General features: G+C 41.3%; 1 protein-coding gene across 6 annotated transcripts in view; it reads left to right on the forward strand.

The window, feature by feature from the left end:
• Positions 1-19868, forward strand: part of DTNA (dystrobrevin alpha) — a 236753-nt gene that overhangs the window by 130812 nt on the left and 86073 nt on the right. For all 6 annotated transcript variants that reach the window (XM_054984554.1, XM_054984556.1, XM_054984555.1 and 3 more), the window contains exons 5-7: positions 14226-14311; positions 15948-16102; positions 17858-17963. In XM_054984554.1, the coding sequence (XP_054840529.1) occupies positions 14226-14311; positions 15948-16102; positions 17858-17963 (347 nt within the window). The remainder of the gene's footprint in view (positions 1-14225; positions 14312-15947; positions 16103-17857; positions 17964-19868) is intronic.

Consider the following 19868-nt stretch of genomic DNA (forward strand, 5'->3'; position numbering starts at 1 on the left):
TACATTGACAGGTGCAAATTTCCTATTACCACTTTACAATTTTATATTATGAGAATGCACTAATTGGAAGCTACATTATTAAAAAACCATTAAAAAAAGTTTCCTTGTTCTCATGTTTGCCTACTCATCCCCCTCTCTTGTACACACTTGATGGACTTCTTACTCCGTATTGTGTACCTTTCAGAGCCAGATCAACTAGTATAGCTTAATCACCATAGTAACCATTGGGTAGAGGGAAGGCAACTGTTCCACATGACAAAGCAGCAGAGGCACAGCGTGCTTGCATTCACCCATCCCTCCTGCCCTCTCCAAGGAGAAATTGTCGTGAAGCTGTGAAACCATGGCCTTCATGATTTTTTAAAAGCTGAACGAAAAGGAATGTTTGCGTTTAATGTATGCAAAACCCCAATTCATTACTCGAACAGGAGGGAATGTAATTGAAAATGCCTGCACACATGTTTGGGCTCAGTACCAGTAAGTTGTCATAACCAGGGCCAGTGCCAGTGTTTCTGCCGCCTGTGGCGAGATACCTACGTGCGCTGCCCCCCCCCTCCAACCAATTTTTAAAAACCAAAGAAATGTAGGAAAAATGAAAAGCACAAAACTTGAAACTTTTTACATTTTTAATTTAATTTTTATTTCGTAATTTAAATTTTAATTTTTAAATAAGTGTGAGAATAACAACAATCTTTGTTTTTCTTATTGTGAGCCAAAAATCTATTTTGTGAGCAGAAACAGCGACTTGCATTGAAGTTTTGAGCACACCTTTTGTGTGTGTGTGTGTGTGTAAATAAGTTTCCCTCTCTCTTCCCACCTCTCTCTGAACCCAGAGACTCTTGGCAGTAGAAGGAGGGTTTCTCTTACAGGGCCTGTTGGAGAGAGATGTTTGGAAGGGGGAGACTGAGCTAAATCCTTCTCTTTCTCTCCAGCCCTCTCCAAGCCTTAAAATATTGATCACCTTTGTCAGAGATCCCTTTCGGGAACTACCCTCCATCCTCATCCTTCTCTCCCCTCCTTGGGTTTGAAGTGAACAGCAGCAGACAACTAAGCATGTGGTGTACAAATATTGAAATAAACTGTTGGGGAGAGGGGGAAGGTGGGGGTGATATATGTAAACTAGGGAATGAGAGAAGGAAGATGATAAAGAGGGGTGCAGTGTGGGGCGCTGCTCTGCTGGAGTGAAGGGGGAGCAGCATTGAGATCGAAGAATAGTAAGGGGGAGGGAGAATGAAAGGGAGAAGGGGGGGAAAGTAATAGAATTTAAAACAACAGCTTTAAACCCAACAACAGTGATGTGCTCCTTCCTGTTGCACAGGGACTGAAAGGGAATTATGTGTGTTTCACCTCACTTTCTCCTTCCTCTGTGGCAGTGCACACACAACCAACCACTCTTTCCACCAAAAGCAGCCCCCCCCCAAAGCCTGAGGAAAGGTGAGAAGTAGAATTGATGCCAGCTGGGGAGGGGGAAAGGGATGTACTAAAAGGAATGACAGGATTGCCCATTGAAAATAATGGGATAGGCTTGAAGCCTCATTGGAGAAAATGGGAGCCAGGAATGCCAATTTACTTGCATGGGCTCCATTGAAATGCATTACAACACAAAAAAAGAGCAAGAGTCTATTAGTGAAGTGTGCTGTGGCTCATGAAAGCTCATACGCTACCACAAATTTTGTTAGTCTTAAAGGTGCTACTGGACTCTTGCTTTTTTCTACTGCAACAGACAAATATGGCTACCCATCTTGATCTATCAACACAGGCCTGAGCGTGGAATGACAGTCCCTGAGAGAAGAATCAGTGGTCTGGGACTGGAATAGCAGTGGGTGTGGAATGACAGGGGGTGTCATTCCAGTCCCAGAGCCCTAACCCTATTCCCAGGAGCAGTCGTTCCACTCTTCAACCTGTCATTCTGGTCCCTGACCACAGGTTCTATTCCTGGGGACCGTCATTGCACTCTGGGGGCTGTCATTCCACTCTCAGAGTATTCCATCTGGTCCCAGAGACCTTTATAGAAAATCCATTCCACATTTTCTTTGTAACTTTTTTTGTGTTGTGATGCATTTCAATGGAGCCCAGGCAAGTAAATTGGCATCCCTGGCTCCCATGATCTCCAATGGGCCTTCAAGCCTCTCCTGTTATTTTCAATGGGCAATTCTCCTGTCATTCCTTTTAGTACATGGTGTGGGGGGAAGCAATAAAGAAAGGAGGGAACAAGGGGGACAAAAGGTCAGACGGGAGCTCTCTGCTCCCCAGCCAGCTAGAGGCTCTCTTGCTTGCGGAAGCTTCGCCCGAGGCCTAAATTGAGACAGAGAGAGAGGAGGGGGGGGGGAAAGGCAGAGAGAGAAATGTCCCCGCTGATGGGGCTGAACTTGAAGCTCCTCAGGTGTTGGATGAGCAGGAAGACAGGGCTGCCCTTCTGCACTCCAGAAGAAATGCCTTGCGCCAAGAGAGAATTCCTGTGCGAGCAACACACAGGAGCACGCACACTGCAGGGAATGCTGATCGATCGTTGGGGGGCGAGCATGGTGCCTCCTTCAGAGTTCAGCACCCGAGGCGGGGGCCGGCTCTGCCTCAACAGAAGCGCCAGCCCTGGCCATAACCTACCTACAGCTAGCCTAAAGCTGTAAAAAAAGAGATAATTCATAATGCATGTTTTGTTCTGGAGTTCAGTACTGCGGGGCTTAAAATCACCAACTTATATGTCTGCATTAGATAGGAAATGGCACACCACTGAAGTACTACTCTAAGATAACTCAGCCTGTGTCTTAAAATGCTAAGTGGTGTAGAGTAGCAGCAACTTAAATTTTGCATTCTGTAAATCAGAAGTGTTGCAACTGTTCTGACACAAGGCTTGGAATTAGAGATTGTAATGGCCAAGGAATAAATGGAAGATCCGGAAATGAGGTTCAGTGAAATATATAGCCAAGTGAGATGAATAAGGAGTCCCAGATAGTCCAGTAAGGGAAAGAGAAGGGGGAGGCTTTTTAGCATTTTTATGTAGGGAGCAGAATATCAAAGACATGCCTTGGCTAAATCAGTAGAAGGATCCTAAAAATGCTAACTGCGTTACTTTTATCATAAATTCTTAAAATAAAATGTAGCTGTAATTTTGAACTCAAACTTTTGTACTTATATGTAGTGTTATATATCTACTAGAGCTTTTAAATTGCACATTTGCAAGAAGTTGCATGGTCACAGTTGACAGTTCTATCAAGGCAGAACGAACAGCCCTAATGAGAGGGAAACTTAAGTAGACAAGACATTTCAGCATCTACTTCCTTCTGGATGTCTAGATCAGAGTGTCTGTTTGCTTTGGAGATAGGCACCCCCCACCCCCACCCCCCAGCCAACTTGTCTATTAAAAAGTGCTCACTTTATCATTCTAGCACAGACCCCATGATCTGCAGCTTTAGGGGCTTGTTTACCAGTGTGAGTCAAAAGGGAGCAAACTTTGACTTTAAGTTGCCCGCTGGTCATTATTATTTCCTATTGCATTCTGGCAAGAAAACTGTATTTGGATTATGAAAAGTAAGTGAATTTCAGAGCCAACTCAAACAAGGATTTCATTTTGCTGTTTCCTGACTTCTGACCTGCAATACTCCACTTGAGACTGTCTAATTTCTTCCAGCTTTTGCTATAACCTTCTCCCAGCATGCAAGCTTTCCACACACAAAATGTTTTAATGTGTTGGAACATGCGAACATGTTTCCTACTTTCCCTTTGAGGTGGGCACTGCCCAGTTAGGACTTTACCATGTATATTTTTGGAACATCTTGATAATTGCTTTGTTTGAATACTATCTTAGACCTCTAAGAATGTGGAGGTATAAAAATTACAAAGGCATCTAACATTCAGACTGGGCCCTTGTCTTGCATCCTTGTCATAGTGTGAAAGAAACTCTGTGAAACTGAATATGAAACAGAATTAATTTATGAATAAGGCCAAGGCTTATGAAAACTTCTGTAAATTCAAAAAAGTAACTTCCCCTTTCAATAATTTTAGAATGGTGAAAATGGTACCCATTCCAAATGAGGGCAATGATTCTTGCCCTTACTCTGAGCTGGTTTTGTGCCATTGTCACATAGCCAAATCTGATTTGGCTGTGTTGTTATCATTCATTTAGTTCAGAGAAAAGATCTGAAATGCTTCCTTCACTCTGAATTGATTTCGTGACATCATCAAATCTGACCGTTTACATGGAAACATGATGCCAAATGGCTGTGATCATGGAGTCAGGAAACAAGTTTTTTTTTTTATGGTGCCAAAGAAACAGTCTGTCAAGGCTGTTCACAGATTTCTCAAGAGTCTATGTAGAAGGTGAACAAGGAGGAATTGCTTGCAAAAATTTGGTGCAGCGCTATGTAGGTACAGAAACAGCATTGTTGAACTTGTAGCATAATGCAGAGGATTAATATATTTTCAGGCAGAATTAGGAGGCTGGTTTTCAAAAAGGTGAGCACCCATTTCTTTTCTCATGGATAGAGTTCAGTCTTGTTTGAGTTAGGTCTTGCTTTGCCTTCTCTCATGCCCTCAGTTGTCTCTATGCCTAAGTACAGGGAAGAGGAGGGTTTTTACCAGGTACTCTTGTGAGCTCTGCAAAATAAATAAAATAGTTATTATAATAATTCCCAAATTTAAACATGAGAGAAGTACATCCTGTCTTCTCTCAATAATGGCAGAAGCTCTTACAATGACTGCCTTGACTGTTCATCTAGGTTGGAGGAATGGGCTGGAAAGCACAGCAGCCGTGGTGAATGCTTCCTTAATGGTCTCTTCCTGTGTTCAGCTAAGCCACTATTCATCAAATGCCCCTCCCAAGAGGGTCTCTGTGTTTGGATAAGCCAGGAAATAGTTGCCACGGGAAAGGACAAGGACCTCATACCTTGACCTCAAGAAGGTATCCCTTATATGTCCTCTTGCTATTGAGCCTTTATCAAACATATCTAAGCATTTGTCTACAGTTGTGAGAGCTAGAAATGCTTAGGTGGAAGCATAGAATTTCAGAATACAGAAGTCTGTGCCGGAAAATGTTATAAAATATAGAGCTGGAAGAGACCTAAAAACCCTTTGCTGTAATGTTAGCCCACCCTTTATGAGCACTTCTTTTAACAGGAATTGGAAAGGTTAAGCTGCATAGGCCTCTCTATTCAGGATAAAACTAGTGGTGGTGGAGAGGGACACAGCAGGATTCTTTAGTCATGGTGGCCCAACAACTGTAAAACTCCTATCCTAAAGAGGCCTATAGTTTTAGTTCCTGGTAAATGGATCTTTTAGTGTGAAATCTGGACTTGTGCAATTAGCCATAGGGTGCAGTGTTAATTTATGCAAAACAGTGAGGTTTGAATCCTATGAACAAGTTCCATGCACGCTAAATAGCATCTGCTATGAACCATGTATCCTTTTCTACTAAAAATTCCATTTGTGCAAGATCCATAGTTTTCAATTGGCCTTTGGGCATTCAAAAGTTTTAGCAGAAGAGGATGTGCAGGGACTGAGTACTTTGGGCATTCAAAAGTTTTAGCAGAAGAGGATGTGCAGGGACTGAGTACCATGTACAAAACTCACTCATAGATTCTGACTGCAAAAAAAATCTATTCAGTCTGTCTAAAACTGAAGCAATAAAGTCAAGCCCTACCTTTCAAATATTTAACATGTGTCACTTTAGTACAGCCATTTATTCTTGTACTGTAGTTTTTGATGTTTCTAAATTATTCCTATTGGTGGAAATGAAAAATTGTTTTGCATAGTGCAGCTATATTTATGCAGGATTCGCGTTTCAATGCATATGATTGCTGAACAGAAACTGATCCAAGCAGTGTGTGTGTTCCTCCATATAATAATTGTTTCACCCTTTGTATTGAGGTTTACCCAAGTACAGAACTTGTGTAAAAAGTATTGTACAGATTGTAATTAAGAGATATTTTTCATGTTATATGTAGGCTCACAAGAGATTTGTGGGCATGGATTTTTGCTTCAATGTGCATTAGGGCATCTCTAACTATTCTGAAGATGTTCTGGATTTGGGGTTAGCTTGCCAGATGGAAATTGCCAGAATAGAGGTTGTGTAAAGCTCCACTGTGTGTGCAGAAAACTCACCCACAGTCCTTGTGAGTAGAGATGGGCACGAACAGGAAAAAAAATGAACAAGATGTTCGTTGTTTGTTGCCATCCACGAACAGGGATGACATGTTCACGAAAATGTTCGTAGTTGGAGGTTCGTGGGAGCCAGAACAGCCCCCTTGGGACTTAGCCGAACTTGAGCAGGGGAAAGGAGAGTCCATGGGTCTCCCCCTTTCATGTCATTTTCTCTTCACAGTGGCAAAAACTGGACTGTCTGCTCGAAGCTACTTTGAGCGGTTACGAACTGACCTTCCCAATGTCCAATACCCACCAAATTTGCAGGGGACATAGTCTTCACTGTCCTCTGAAGACCCCCCCCCCCAAGTTCCAGAGAGATTGCACCCTGGGAAAGACATGATCCATGGGTCTCCCCCTTTCGTGTCATGTTCTCTTCACAGTGGAAAAACAGAACTGTCTGCTGGAAGCTACTTTGAGGGGTTACAAGCCAGAAGGAAAGGCAGAAGGAGTTCAGACAGAGTTCAGACAGTCCATGCCTATGTTGCCAGGGGAATTGATTGAAAGGCGCCAGACTGTCTGGCTTTACCAACGACTGATGAGCTCCACAAAGAGGGCTTGGAACGAACACATGTTCGCCAGGAACGGGGCCTCACAAACAGCTTCCTTGCGAACAGCGGATTGGGCTGTTTGTGGCTTTTTTTTGTTCATATTGCTGTTCGTGCCCATCTCTACTTGTGAGCCCAGCTTTTTTAACGCCTCTGTCTGAGCCCACAATTCATATACTTGCAAAAAGGGGAGAGGCAGGTGTTCAGCTCAGTCTTACTCAGCTAGCTTAGATATTCCAAATTTCCTTCCCTCTAAGGATATAGATATATAACTCTTCCCTTAGAGCAGGGGCAGGCAAGTTCTTTTATGGGAGAGCCACATCAGGGTCTCTGCCCACTTGGGCTCTGAGTTGAACAGCAGCTCTTCGTGGTTCTGATGTTAGCAGTCCCCTGCCACTTCTGGCTTGCCTAGGATTCACATAGAAGTTTCTGCCTGCTGTGAGCAGATACCCAAGCCTTTTACCCTCCAGTTGCTTAATAGTGTTTTGTTTGGGGAGCATTGACCTGATAGCTGAATGGGCAGTTTGGCAGACTGATGTTCCTGACAGAACAGGCCAAATGAACAATTTACACAGGCCAGACGGGTCCCCTAGGTTTTAATTTGCCCACTGCTTCCTTAGAAACAGAAACTGCTTGCTTTGGTGTATGTTTATGATTTAGAAAGATGCAACAATAATTACACACAGTTGGATCCTATACATTGTAAGCTAAGTAGAGTTCATGGAAAAGAATTTTCCTGCCTTCTCCTTTCAATTGCAGCTTATTGTGCTCCCTGAAATCCTTTTTCTGTGTGGAGAGGTCAATCTGGACATTGGGAATAGCAGAGAGAGTGAAAGGAGTCTCCAGTGGGGAGAACTGAGTAGATATCTTGTATCAACGGCAGTGTTCCTTACATGACTAGAACAATGCATAGGATCCAACCCAGAAAATACAAATCTAATCATCTATCTTTAGAATTGCTATACCCAGTCTGGGAAATTCCTGCAGATTTGGAAGTGGAGCTGGAGGGGAGGTGGGGTTTGGGAAGGGGAGGGATCTCAGCAGGTTATAATGCCATAGATTCCACCCTCCAAAGCAGCCATTTTCTCCAAGAGAACTGATCGCTGTCATCTGGAGATCAGTTGTAGTTCTAGAAGATCTCCAGGTTATTGTATTTCCTAGAGTTATACAAGTTGCCAAAGTTCTTCTAAAGTTGAATGGAGGTGATGCCTGCAGAATGTCCAGCTCAGACATTTGTTTGTTGCACACATGGTCTGTTTGGTGAAATAACTGCTTGATTCCAATTAATTTTCTCAGAAAATGTTATTAAATTGAAAATATCAACAACTTGCTATGGATCAGAGTTCATTTTTATAATGACGGTATTAAAAGCTGCCACAAGTTTCTATAGAATTTCTATTTCTTCTCAAAATAACAACGTCATTAGATACATATAAAAGGAGAGAGGGAACATACTTTGTTGTTATTCGAGCTGAAGCATTTTCTCACCATATAAAGGAGTTTATTTTTAAAAAGAATCTAGATAATTCACTGTCTTTTGCTGAACCATCTTATGAGATTGTATCTTATGAGATTCTGACACTGATAACAAAATGGGATTTTTGTTTGCAAATACACAAAAGGTTTTTCACCATATGTGGATTTTGTTTTGTGACCCTCCCAAAATTTGGTTTAGACATGAAATGATGCTCCTAGTATTTCTGGAGCTGTAGGCTAGAGTGCCAGTGGCCTAAATTTCTTTGTGGATATCTCATAAACCATAGATAAATACAAATGGTAGTTTACCATAAAATGTTCCAGACAGCAGTGCGTTAAGCAATTCTTTTCTTAAAAGAGTAAGGGTAGCATGTTAGGGAAATTACAAAAAGGCTGCTCAGCCCTTTGTCCTGCCTCCTTTTACATGTTTTTTGGATATATTTGTAATATCCATGTACAGTGCATTAAAAACAGAGAAAAGTTCTGCATCTCTCATGTCATTGTGATTGCTAAGGTTAGCATAACCAGGGCCCAAGAGTCTAGGAAGGTGTGGCCTAGTTGCAAGCCTCTGAACATGATATGGTCTATTTATGTCATTCAAAAATGAATTAGACATCTGTCTGTCAGGGCTGCTGTAATGTAGGAGATGGGATGAAGAGGTTGTATTAGTGATTTGTACTGGGTTGAAAGTAATGTTGCTTGGGCCCTGAATGTAATCATACAATGAAAAGTGAAGGTTTCTGATTAATAGGCTATGTGAATGTTGACTAGACATACTAAACTGGGAGGCATTGTTGCTTCTCAGGGTGTTATCCATCCTGTAGAGAGCTCTGAGAATACATTGAATAACATGTAAATCAATTTATTTTCTCTCATCCATCTCTACTAGCAAGGCAGTTTCTTTGTTTAGTCCTCCCATAAAGATGTTTTTCCTTTTAAAGCTTCATATCAAAGATTGCAGAATTGAATGTTTTTGCTTGCAGCTGCCACAAGCTAATTTTTTTTTCTTAAGGAGCTGGACTTTGCTCATGAATGCTTAGTTAGGACTATTAAAAAGAGTAACCTTCAGTGTACAGCAGAGCTGCTGTGAGAATTTCCAAGCTGTAGGAGCATCAGAACATCCTGGTTCCCATTTATTCATCCAGTCATGTTGTGTCTCGCTCTGTGTGTGTTTGTAAATTGAATTCACAATTAATCTAAGTATAGAGGTATACATGTAAATGACCTAGATAAAACAGTGTCCAAACTAGGGTTGCCAGGTCCCTGTCGTGGAAAACCTGGAGAATTAGGGGGGGGGTGCTTAGAAAGGATGTGGTGTTACTTTATGGTGTCACATCCTGTGACATCACTTCCAGGTCAAATGATCACAGATAGTGACATCACTTCCAGGTCAAGGTCCCATGCCCCACCCCTTCCTGTGAACTCCCTCCCTCTTTTCAAAAGTCAAGTTTAAATTCCATGTTTTACACCACCCAGCCCTGACCAATATTTTAATGGTTTTCCTGGGAGAAATCTTGGACTAATAGTTCTTGCTTTCCCCAAACCAGTGAACTGATGCCATATTTTCATGTAATATCACAAAAATCCATGCAAACAGAAAGCTAGCAGGAAAAAGTTTGCCCCTTTTCTTGCTGAGCTACTTTTCTACTTGCAGGGGGTCAACATGGGAGAGCATGCCACAGTGTGATTCTCAATGATCCTTCACTTGCAGTCCATTCTATAGGTTTCTCTCACCTCATTCCCCTACATGTGTGAGCCTGACTGGTGGGTTATCTGACTGCACCACAGCTGAGTCTTCTGTTGTTCAACCTGTCCCAGAAGTACGTTTCATTTAAAACAACGGAACTGATTTCTGACTAAGGCAGCAGCCATTTAGAGAAGGAATAGCTGGATTTCAATATAATTAGAATTCTGCCACCAAGCCACTATTCCAATACAGTGATAGGAGTTTAAAGCCCAGTGAACACTGGACCTATATGAGCTGAATTCTGGTTAAACTGGGATTTTAATCTTCCAGTAGCAAATGCGCTTGCATATTTGTGAATTAAAATTGGTTTGTATTAGGAATTTAACATTGAAATTCTATGTTTATTTACCTGGAAGTAAGCCCCATTGAATAGAATAGGGTTTAGGTCTGAGTGGACATGTACAGGATTGCGCCATTAGATATTGTCATCCACTCCATCTGTTATATAAGCTCTTGCCTGTATGCTTGAACTCTTCAGGCTGTTGTCCTGTTGGAAGCTCTTGCTGAAGCACTCCTCACACACACACTGTTGTAATAGCTTGGTTTAGAAGTCATTACAATAACAGAAACATTCAGTGGAAAAGAGCAAGAATCCAGTAGCACCTATAAGACTTACAAAATTAGTGGTAGGGTATGAGTTTTCCTGATCCACAGCTCACTTCTTTGGTATCTGAAGAAGTGAGCTGTGGCTCATGAAAGCTCATACCCTACCACTAATTTTGTGAGTCTTATAGGTGCTACTGGACTCTTGTTATTTTCCACTGTTACAGATAGACTAACAGGGCTTCCCATCTTGATCTAGAAACATTCAGGAAAACTGTATAATTCACTGTAGTATGTTCATATAGCCAACACACAACATGTTTTACTGTCATGATCTCATGGAGCTGCCTTATACTAAATGGACCCTTGTTCATTAAGGTCATGATTATCTACTGTGAGTGACTGTGGTTCTCCAGAGTCTCAGGCGGAGGTCTTTCACATCACCTATGACCTAATCCTTTTACCTGGAGATGCCAAGGATTGATCCTGGGACTTTCTGCATGCCAAGCAGATGCTCTACTGTGGGACCACAGCCCAAAACCTAACATCCCACATTTGGGTTTTTTTTGTTACAATTTCAAAAGTTATTATTTTTATAAACCCCCTCCTCCACTTATACTTCTTTTGGCTGGGATTAAATGTTATGCTTACTGAGAGAAAACAGAATCCTACATTATCAAACCATGTATAATTCCACACACACAAATAAAGTCCTTTGTCTACTTTATGTTACCCTAATTTTGGACCCAATCCTGGCCATTCAGGGCCCAAAATGGCAAAAGGGGGCTGAAAATGGCTGAAGCCACAGAAACAAAGCTATAGTAAGACTGGGGCGGGGGCAGCTAATATTATGCAAACAGAAGATTTGGTCTTATAGTAGACTACATTTAACTCTCAGTACAGAAAAAGTTACATAATCTGCCTCATCTAAAGAGTAAGGTAATATGTGTAAGCTTGAGATAACCAACTCCTCCACTCACAGAGATACCAGAATAAGACACCATTCCAAACAGATTTCCATATTCCTCTAATATCACTCCCTCCCACTCTATTTGCTCCACAAACTGAGACATGGCTCATTCCTGTTGCTTGGAAGTAATTAGTACAACAAACCAGTTTGAAGTCCACAAAGAAAGCATCTGCCTTTTAAAAGTGCACTTAGAAGGGGAGTCAGACCAGCCCAGTTTCTTCCTTTACTAAATACAACACTGGTCAGTAGGAAGAAACAGAAGGTCGTTCTTCCTTTTGTCTTTAGAGAGTGAAGAAAGAAATCTCACCTCCCCACAGGCTTGGTTGGAGATAAAAAAGGGAAGGGTAACTACGGAGGGAAACTTCTCCCTCCCCCCTATACATACCAAGTTTTTTAAAAAGTCACTCTCATGGGGAACTAATGATTCAAAAGCTCACCACCCTTCTCCAGTCCTGGCCAGAGGGCTGCCCCAGCTGAGAGCTCTTCTGAAGATCTTTTGTTCATGGCTGCAGGCATGGGGCGGGAATTTTAAGGCTGTAGCTGCAGCGTGCTCAAATGCACACTTACAAAGCCACCAGCGCCCTGGAGAAGGGATTGAGGACTGTCCTCCACCTCCATAGCCCAGCCCAGACACACACACACCATTTTAGCTGAGACTGAGGACAAGCACAGGCTCCAGCAGAAGACTTGGTGAAAGAGAAACCAACCTCTCTTCTAATGATCTTTTGCTGGCTGCTGCAGACACCAAGTGCTAATTTTAAGACAGCAGAATGCATGTGCCTACACAGAGACAGCCACAAGGCACCCTGGGGAAAAGACTGAGGACTGCTTTCCCCCCCACCGCCCTCTCCCTCCCTCTTCCTCTCTCTCACTCACTGTGAGAGTTTCTTAACTGACCAGGTATGGGCTCCAGCGGGGAAACTTGGTAAGAAAAAACCCAGAAACCTACCTCATTGCTGGCTTCCCGAAACTAAGTGCAGATGAGGCTTCACACTAACTTTTAATGGAACAGTGATGCTCTAGCCTATAACTCTATGACTACCATAAAGATTAGGAGTAAGGAGAGTCCTAGAGTGTCCCCTGCTGGCAGCCATTTTCTCCCCCGCTGCCCACTGTCCTGGAGGCAGGGGGAGGGGGTTCAAAATGGGGGATCCCCCGTCCTGGGCGGGGGTCCGGTAACCCTAGTCCAAACCCATCGAATCAAAATGCAGCACTTGCAACAACAACAACAACACCCCTGCAACTCATGAATGCAAAATATTCCTTTAATATTTTGTCTGCTCTCAGAAATATTCAACTGTAGGAAAAGCCTCTGGCTGTGGGGTGCAAAGAAGTTTATACATCTGCTGTTCACAACTTTTTCTCTAAGGGGGAGTAATTAAACCTGTAGTAGTTCAAATGCACATCTTCAGATAATTTATCCATTGTCTTCAAAAAGCAGAGTCATTTCTGTTTGCCTTTTATTTATTTTTACATAAAACAATTAATGCTAAACTGGGAGTCAGAGCATTATCCATTCACTTTGCAACTTCCAGATTTTAGATCCTGAACTTGTACATATTGGATTGGGTCAATACTAAATTTCCACCTAATTTCCACCAATTCCTCTTTTTTGCTATATGCCTCCAGTTTGCCTCTTCTGCTTTCTCTGAGGGTCCCCTCTCCGCCAGGAGCAGCATTTTGTAGAGATCAGTGGGAACAGGGAGGTAAAAACTTTGCTTGAGCAGAAAATTTAGTCTGGATCCAACCCATTACATACAAAGTTTCAGAAGTGAGGGATTTGGAACAGTATAGAAGTGAGTACTTAATTCTTTCCTTACTTGATATTTTTCTCATTCAAACCAGCCACGAGATACTTTTCTATCATGAGGCTTGAGATGGGTGTATCATTATAAACACATTTAGAAAGTGGCTGGCAGGGGGCAATTTTGAACAAAGAATTAAGGACTTCTACCGCTTCCCCCTTTAAATTTCTCCCTCCTAAAGAAGCCATGACAAAGAACATGCCACTAAAAGTAAATGCAATTTCTATTTCTGTATGTCAAAATCAACATCCGTTTTACTGAAACAACCTTCTCAGTTCTTGAGTTCCTTTAGATTGGTCCTGAATAGAGATGGACACGAACCAGAAAAAAAGAACCATGTGGTTCGTCATGTTCCACGAACCATGAAGTTTCACAAACCTGCCCCAGTTCATGAATCAGTTCATTTTGGTTCGTGAAAATGGCACTTCCGGGTCAGCAGATCACCACTTCCGGGTTAGCAGAAGGTCACTTCTGGGTCAGCAGAAGGTCTGCAGGAAGTCCATCTCCTGTTGTCTAGGAAACTGTTTGATCAGCGCCAGGCTGTCTGCAGTGATGAACTGAAAAATGAACCAAACAAACCAGCCTAAAGTTCATGGCAGTTCGTCAGAAATGGGACTTGACAAACTGCTGGTTCACGAACCACGAACTGGCCTGGTTCATCATGAATTTTGGTTCGTATTTCGGTTCATGCCCATCTCTAGTCCTGACCTATAGCAGAAATTGTAGCAAAAGATGCACCTGTATGTTGCATGCCAGAAGTTCTCAGAGTTTTTTTATAGTCTTCCAAAGGGAAGACAGAGGTGTGTTTCTCACTGAGGACACTAACTTTTGTGCATAATAAAATCAGATCCTGCTGAGATCCTGCTGAGATCCTGCTGAGATTTTTATTTTGTATACTTTTTAAATGGTGTTGTAGAATTGCAGTAATTTCATGTATAAGTCTAAGAACTACATTATTTAACAGTGTAACATTCTTTCCTTATTGATATATTTGTTTTGTTTAGAGAAGGACATGGAAAAATTTCCGTGTTTGCTGTCAAAATGGCTTTGGCAACACTTTGTGGGGGAAAGATCATGGACAAATTAAGATGTAAGTCTTTTTGTATGATTGTCTGTATTGTATGGATTTTTGTTCCTTTCTATGGAAAGCAGTAGTAACAGGCCACCCTACTAAGTAACTAAGTCATATCAGTAACATTGATATGAATCAATATCAGTAAGAACTTTCTTCAAGCACATTTATTGGTGTTTTCCGCATGGTCACATTACAGTGTTTCTGTACTCCAGAGTTCTGCATGTTCAAGGGAGTCATGGGAAGCAGAAATGGTTTTTGTCCATCTTTTCCCCATTTTCCCCCCTGCTCACATTCTGTGGGTTTTTTTGAAGCCACTGCCCAGTCACTGCTGGTATGTGTTATATCCATGCAGAATCAAAAGCACCCGTTCTGCTTCTTGTGCCCCCCTCTTCCTTTCCCCAGGAGTTGATTGATCTGTCCACCGATAAGCACTCCCACCCTCCTCAGCTCTCTGAACTCCTTTTCCACCAGTTTTATCAGTAAATTGAGGTAAGGGTCATAAAACTGCTTCTCCATTCACTTTCTTCCTCCCAGGTATACGCACAGTCTCTCTTTTTTCAAAGCCAGGAACTAGTCCTAACGTTGCTGTTTATTCCCTGCTGGATTTAAAAGCCAGGAAAGAGTTAAATGGCTGCCTCTTCCTTCCTCCCATGGTGGTATGAGCACACTCATATTTTTTTTCAAAGCTAAGAATGTGTTGTAACATTACTACTAATTCTTCCTGTCTTTAAAAGCCAGGAAAGGATTAAATGGCTGCTTTCCCCTCCCTCCCAGCATCTTCTCCTTATGCCAAAGAGGGAAAAAAATAAGCATTTTGCACAGCCATTTGCAAAACAAAGCTACAGGGAAGCTGCTGGAGGGAATGAAGCAGCAGCATTTTAACCCTTTCCTGGCTTAGCTTTTTAACGAAAAATGAGAGTAGAACAAGCATGAAAAGTACATATTTTTCCCAAGAACTCCGCCACCAATTGCCTCTCCAGTGGGCAGGGGACAGCCCAATCAGCAAATACAGGCAAGGGGTAAGAGTTCCAACATTGCAACGTTACCAAGCATGCGAATTAAAAAAGAAAAGACATCAGCTCTAGCTCCCACAAAATGCGGTTCCGAACAGACATCTCAATTCATCAGCAGACACCAAATTGCCTTGAGGTTGTGCAGTGCCAAATGATGGGACCCCAAGCCGTTTCAGCACTGATTGGTGTGAATGCTCAGCATCGCCGGCTTAAAGTGTGCCATGTGGAATAGGCCATTGTTTGGAGTCGGCTTCAAGGAAAGACTCCCATGTCTGATATGGACAGGTTTATGTTGCAGAAGTTTGTCCTTCAGATGTTCATGTCCCAGTCCATTTAGGGCTTTTTATGTCAAAATTAGCACCTTGAATTGTATCTGGAAACAAACTAGAAGCAATTAAACATCTTTCAATGATTATATCATGATAGCACTCCACAAACTACATCCTGTTTACTATATTTTGAACCAACTTGGGTTTCTGAACACTTTTTAAGGACAACTCCACATATATTGCATATAATCAAATCTGGGTGCAACCAATGCATGGATAGCAATACCCAGTTCAGCTCTCACCCTGTTGGATTTCTAAAGAGTGGCTTAGACTAAATACATTTTCATTTTTACCCTTTTATTCCGTCAGATATTTTCTCCATGATTTCAGACTCCAGTGGTGTAATGGTTTATGGGAGATATGACATGTTTCTACGAGAAGTTCTTAAGCTTCCCACTGCAGTCTTCGAAGGTCCTTCTTTTGGCTACACAGAGCAATCAGCAAAATCCTGTTTTTCTCAACAGGTAGAGAAAAAGGAATCATCTGAAATTTTCTTTCTTCCAACAATGATATACAGTGCTAGTTTCATGGGATTTTGATTTTTTTTTATAAATTAATTGCAAAGGTTTCCAATAAAATAAGTATAACTGCCAGAATGTGGAGCTTTGAATTTTATCAGAGCAGCAACAGTGATCTCCATAACTTTTGGCTTACAGGCATAAAAGCAGCTTGGGAAGGATGATTTTGACCAGAAAAATTGTCCAAGGGGAAAAGATTAGGCATCTATTCCCCTCGCTGTGTTGTTTCTATCATATTCACAGAACCTTGCAGCTTCCTTTTAGTTTTACAAAAGAAAAAACAGCTGTTGGGAGACTGCAAACACATCTCTCATTTCATGTCTAGTTTGGTCGTAAGAGGAAGTTATTTGAATTTTCTGTTACTCTTACACAGTTTTTAATGAAATAATTTAGCTACAAAGACAAATTAAATATCTAGTGCATTGTCTGTTTGTCTGTTTGAGAAATACAGTTTATCTTCTCAAAAATGACCAGTACATGGGGCTATAGAACAAGATGCAAAAATAGCCAATAAAGCAGCATTTCTCAAACTTTTAGAACTCAATTTCTTCTAGATCATAACCCAACTCAGAAATAATCAAATGTTCCATATATGAGAGCTTTAGAGACAGAACCAGGACAGGATACTCTCAAATCCCTTCTAGAACCCTGCAAAGGGCAAGTTTATTAGAACAAACCAGCAGCTGTTCTTAACCTCACTTCTTCCCAGGTCAGAGTGGGATAAATGAGAGCCAAGCTACAAGTGACGCCTTACACAGGTTGGACACTTGTCAGCTTCCCTCAAGTTTTGATGGGAAATGTAGGCGTCCTGGTTTTACAGCTTGGCTCTCCATTACAGCTGCAAGACCAGGATGCCTACATTTCCCATCAAAACTTGAGGGAAGCTGACAAGTGTCCAACCTGTGTCAGGCGTCACTTGTAGCTTGGCTCTGAGCAAACTCGTGCAGGGTAGGTCCATGACAGTGTAAATCAACAAGTTCAGCATAAGTCAGTGCAGATGCTGTGTCAAGGGACATTCAACCCACTCAGCTGATGACTAACAAAAGTGTCTAATACCACACTCTATCAAAAAGGCTTTCACAGTGTGGGATGATTTTAACTTATTTTTTATTTTGGTAGACTAAGGAAACTTTTTACATCTTTTTATTTTTATTAGACACTTATGTAACAATTACACAAACACAGAAGCTACTTTATACTGGATCAGACCATTGGTTTATCCAGTGACAGCAGCTTTCCATGGTCTCCTGAAAGCATTTCCTAGCCCTGCTAACTGAGATTCCTTAACTGGAAATGCCAGGGATTACACCTGGGAGCTTCTGTATGCAAAGGACACACTCTGCCATTGAGCTGTAGCCTTCATCCTTGTTGAACCAATGACACTGATATAAGAATGACTGGATTTTACAGCTACCTAAATATAAAAGAGTCCAGTAGCACCTTTAAGACTAACCAACTTTACTATAGCATAAGCTTTCGAGAATCATGGTTCTCTTTGTCAGATGCATCTTTTCGTCAGATACAGCTACCTAAAACAGTGCCCTCCGTCTTTAAACCCTACTACAATATACTTTTAAGTGAAGGTTTAAAATACTGAGGGGGTCTGTGCTTATTTTTCTGTTCATACCTGGGGGTTTTTCTTGAGTAAAATTAAACCCCTTTTGTGCTATTGAATTGTTTCTTCTTTATCCCTGTAAACAGAAAAAAGTCACATTGAATGCTTTCTTGGACACACTTATGTCTGATCCTCCACCACAGTGTCTGGTCTGGTTACCACTTCTGCATCGGTTGGCAAATGTTGAGAATGGTACGTAGCTAACGCTATAAGTAGCAACTGACATATCCATGTGGGTCCCAATAACTATACTTTTCCCTAGAGAATTTAAGCCACTTGAGTAATTGAAAAAGGAAGAGTGGCTGGGGATGTGAATTGCAAGGGGGTAGCTGTGTTAAATAAAACAAAGGTCCAATGGCACCTTAAGAATAAACAACATTTGTTTCTATATGCACTTTGAGTCACAGCTGCCCTCTTTAGATATGTGGAGGGAGATCAAACTAAGAATTCTTCTAAAGGGAAGATTACAAAGGTTACATTAAAAAGGAGTTCAGGCAGAAAGGTTAGGTGTGAAATCTGTCATGAGTATATGCTTTATGTAGGAGGGAAAGGGATTGGCTGGAGTAGAAAGAAGGTGTGAATCTTTCAAGTAAGAATTCACTGGTGTAAGTGACTAGAACAGGATTAGCAGCTACAAATATAAGCAAAGTGATTAAATCTATTCTCAGAGAGAAGTAGTTGGAAATTTATGTGAAATTTAACTGATACTGGTACAAAGTTATATTCTGGTAAACACATTAAGAACAGCCAACTAAAATCGCTAAAAAGTGGGTCCTGTAGAGCTATTAGAGATTGTAGAGAGTAGTCTCTGTTTTAAGAGGACATTCTCTTCTCCTCCATTTGTGTAGTTTATTTTCTTGATGTGTTCTAATTCAGCACTTTCATGTTGCATATTCTCTTTGAAGGGCATTCTTTTCTTTTCTTTTCTTTTCTTTTCTTTTCTTTTCTTTTCTTTTCTTTTCTTTTCTTTTCTTTTCTTTTCTTTTTTTGATAAAATAGTGACTTTCAAATCTGTAATAGTATCCCCAGGGAGATTAAAACGTTCCCCCTCTGTTTTCTGGACATTGTGATTTTTTTAAGTTTGATTTGTGTTCATTGATTCTTTCACACAGAGATTGACACATTTGTCCAATTTAGATAGCACAAGGGCATTTGGTACTTGAGGACTTCCTTACTGTTATCTAGCTCTAAGGTACAGACAGCTATGAGTGGGAGGTTACACTTACTGAATACAGATATTTAAAGTCTTCTACAGAAGACTTCTACTTACAGTTTTTCACTAGTACTTATATGTTGTGTTTACAGTCTCTTCCTAGCACCCCCACTGCTGATAGTTTCCAGTTCACTGGGTTTTTGCTTTTGCATAACACCATTGCTTCTGCTATGCCAGGTCATCCATCTCACCAACAACCCCAAGTGCAAGAAGTAGCTGGAAGCAACATTGTTAACCACTTACCTGGCTAGTCTTAATGACAAAGGCCTACTAATCTTCCTTGCCAGTATTTGTGGTCCATGCCACTGCTCACAGTGACAGTGAAACCAGTGGGTACATTGCTTGAGCCTAGCTATCAAAGAGGATGGAGAGGGCCAAAACATGTAAGCAGTATTTGCCACTGTCACTCTCTTCACTGTGCATACTCCTCCTTAGCTACTCTCAACTGTTTCCTCTGTTTTGAGCTCTGGTTTGTTCCATAATACTCTGTTGCTAATACAGGACAGCACAAATGCGTAATAATCCATCATACCTTAGTATCCTTTATGGTGAAATGGTGACTCACTCCAAATATCTTTGTAAAAGTTCATAACTTGGCAAGGTAGACTGTTGAATTTGTACTATGTGAGTGCTCAGAGGTTAGCCTTAAATGACTATTGCATTTCTTTCTTTGTTTGTTTATTATTTAGGGGGGAAATTATCTCGAAGAACCTGCCTCAGGCATCATATAAAATAAAAATAATAAAAACAATACATTAAAAGATACTAATTAACATCCAGAATTAAAATCCCAGCCCATCATAAAAACATTGTGTGTGTGTTATGTGCTGCTAAGTCACCTCCGATCTATGGCAATCTGTGACAAATGGCCCTCTCAGTCCCTC

This window comes from Eublepharis macularius, chromosome 7, assembly GCF_028583425.1.
Source record: "Eublepharis macularius isolate TG4126 chromosome 7, MPM_Emac_v1.0, whole genome shotgun sequence".
NCBI lineage: Eukaryota > Metazoa > Chordata > Lepidosauria > Squamata > Eublepharidae > Eublepharis > Eublepharis macularius.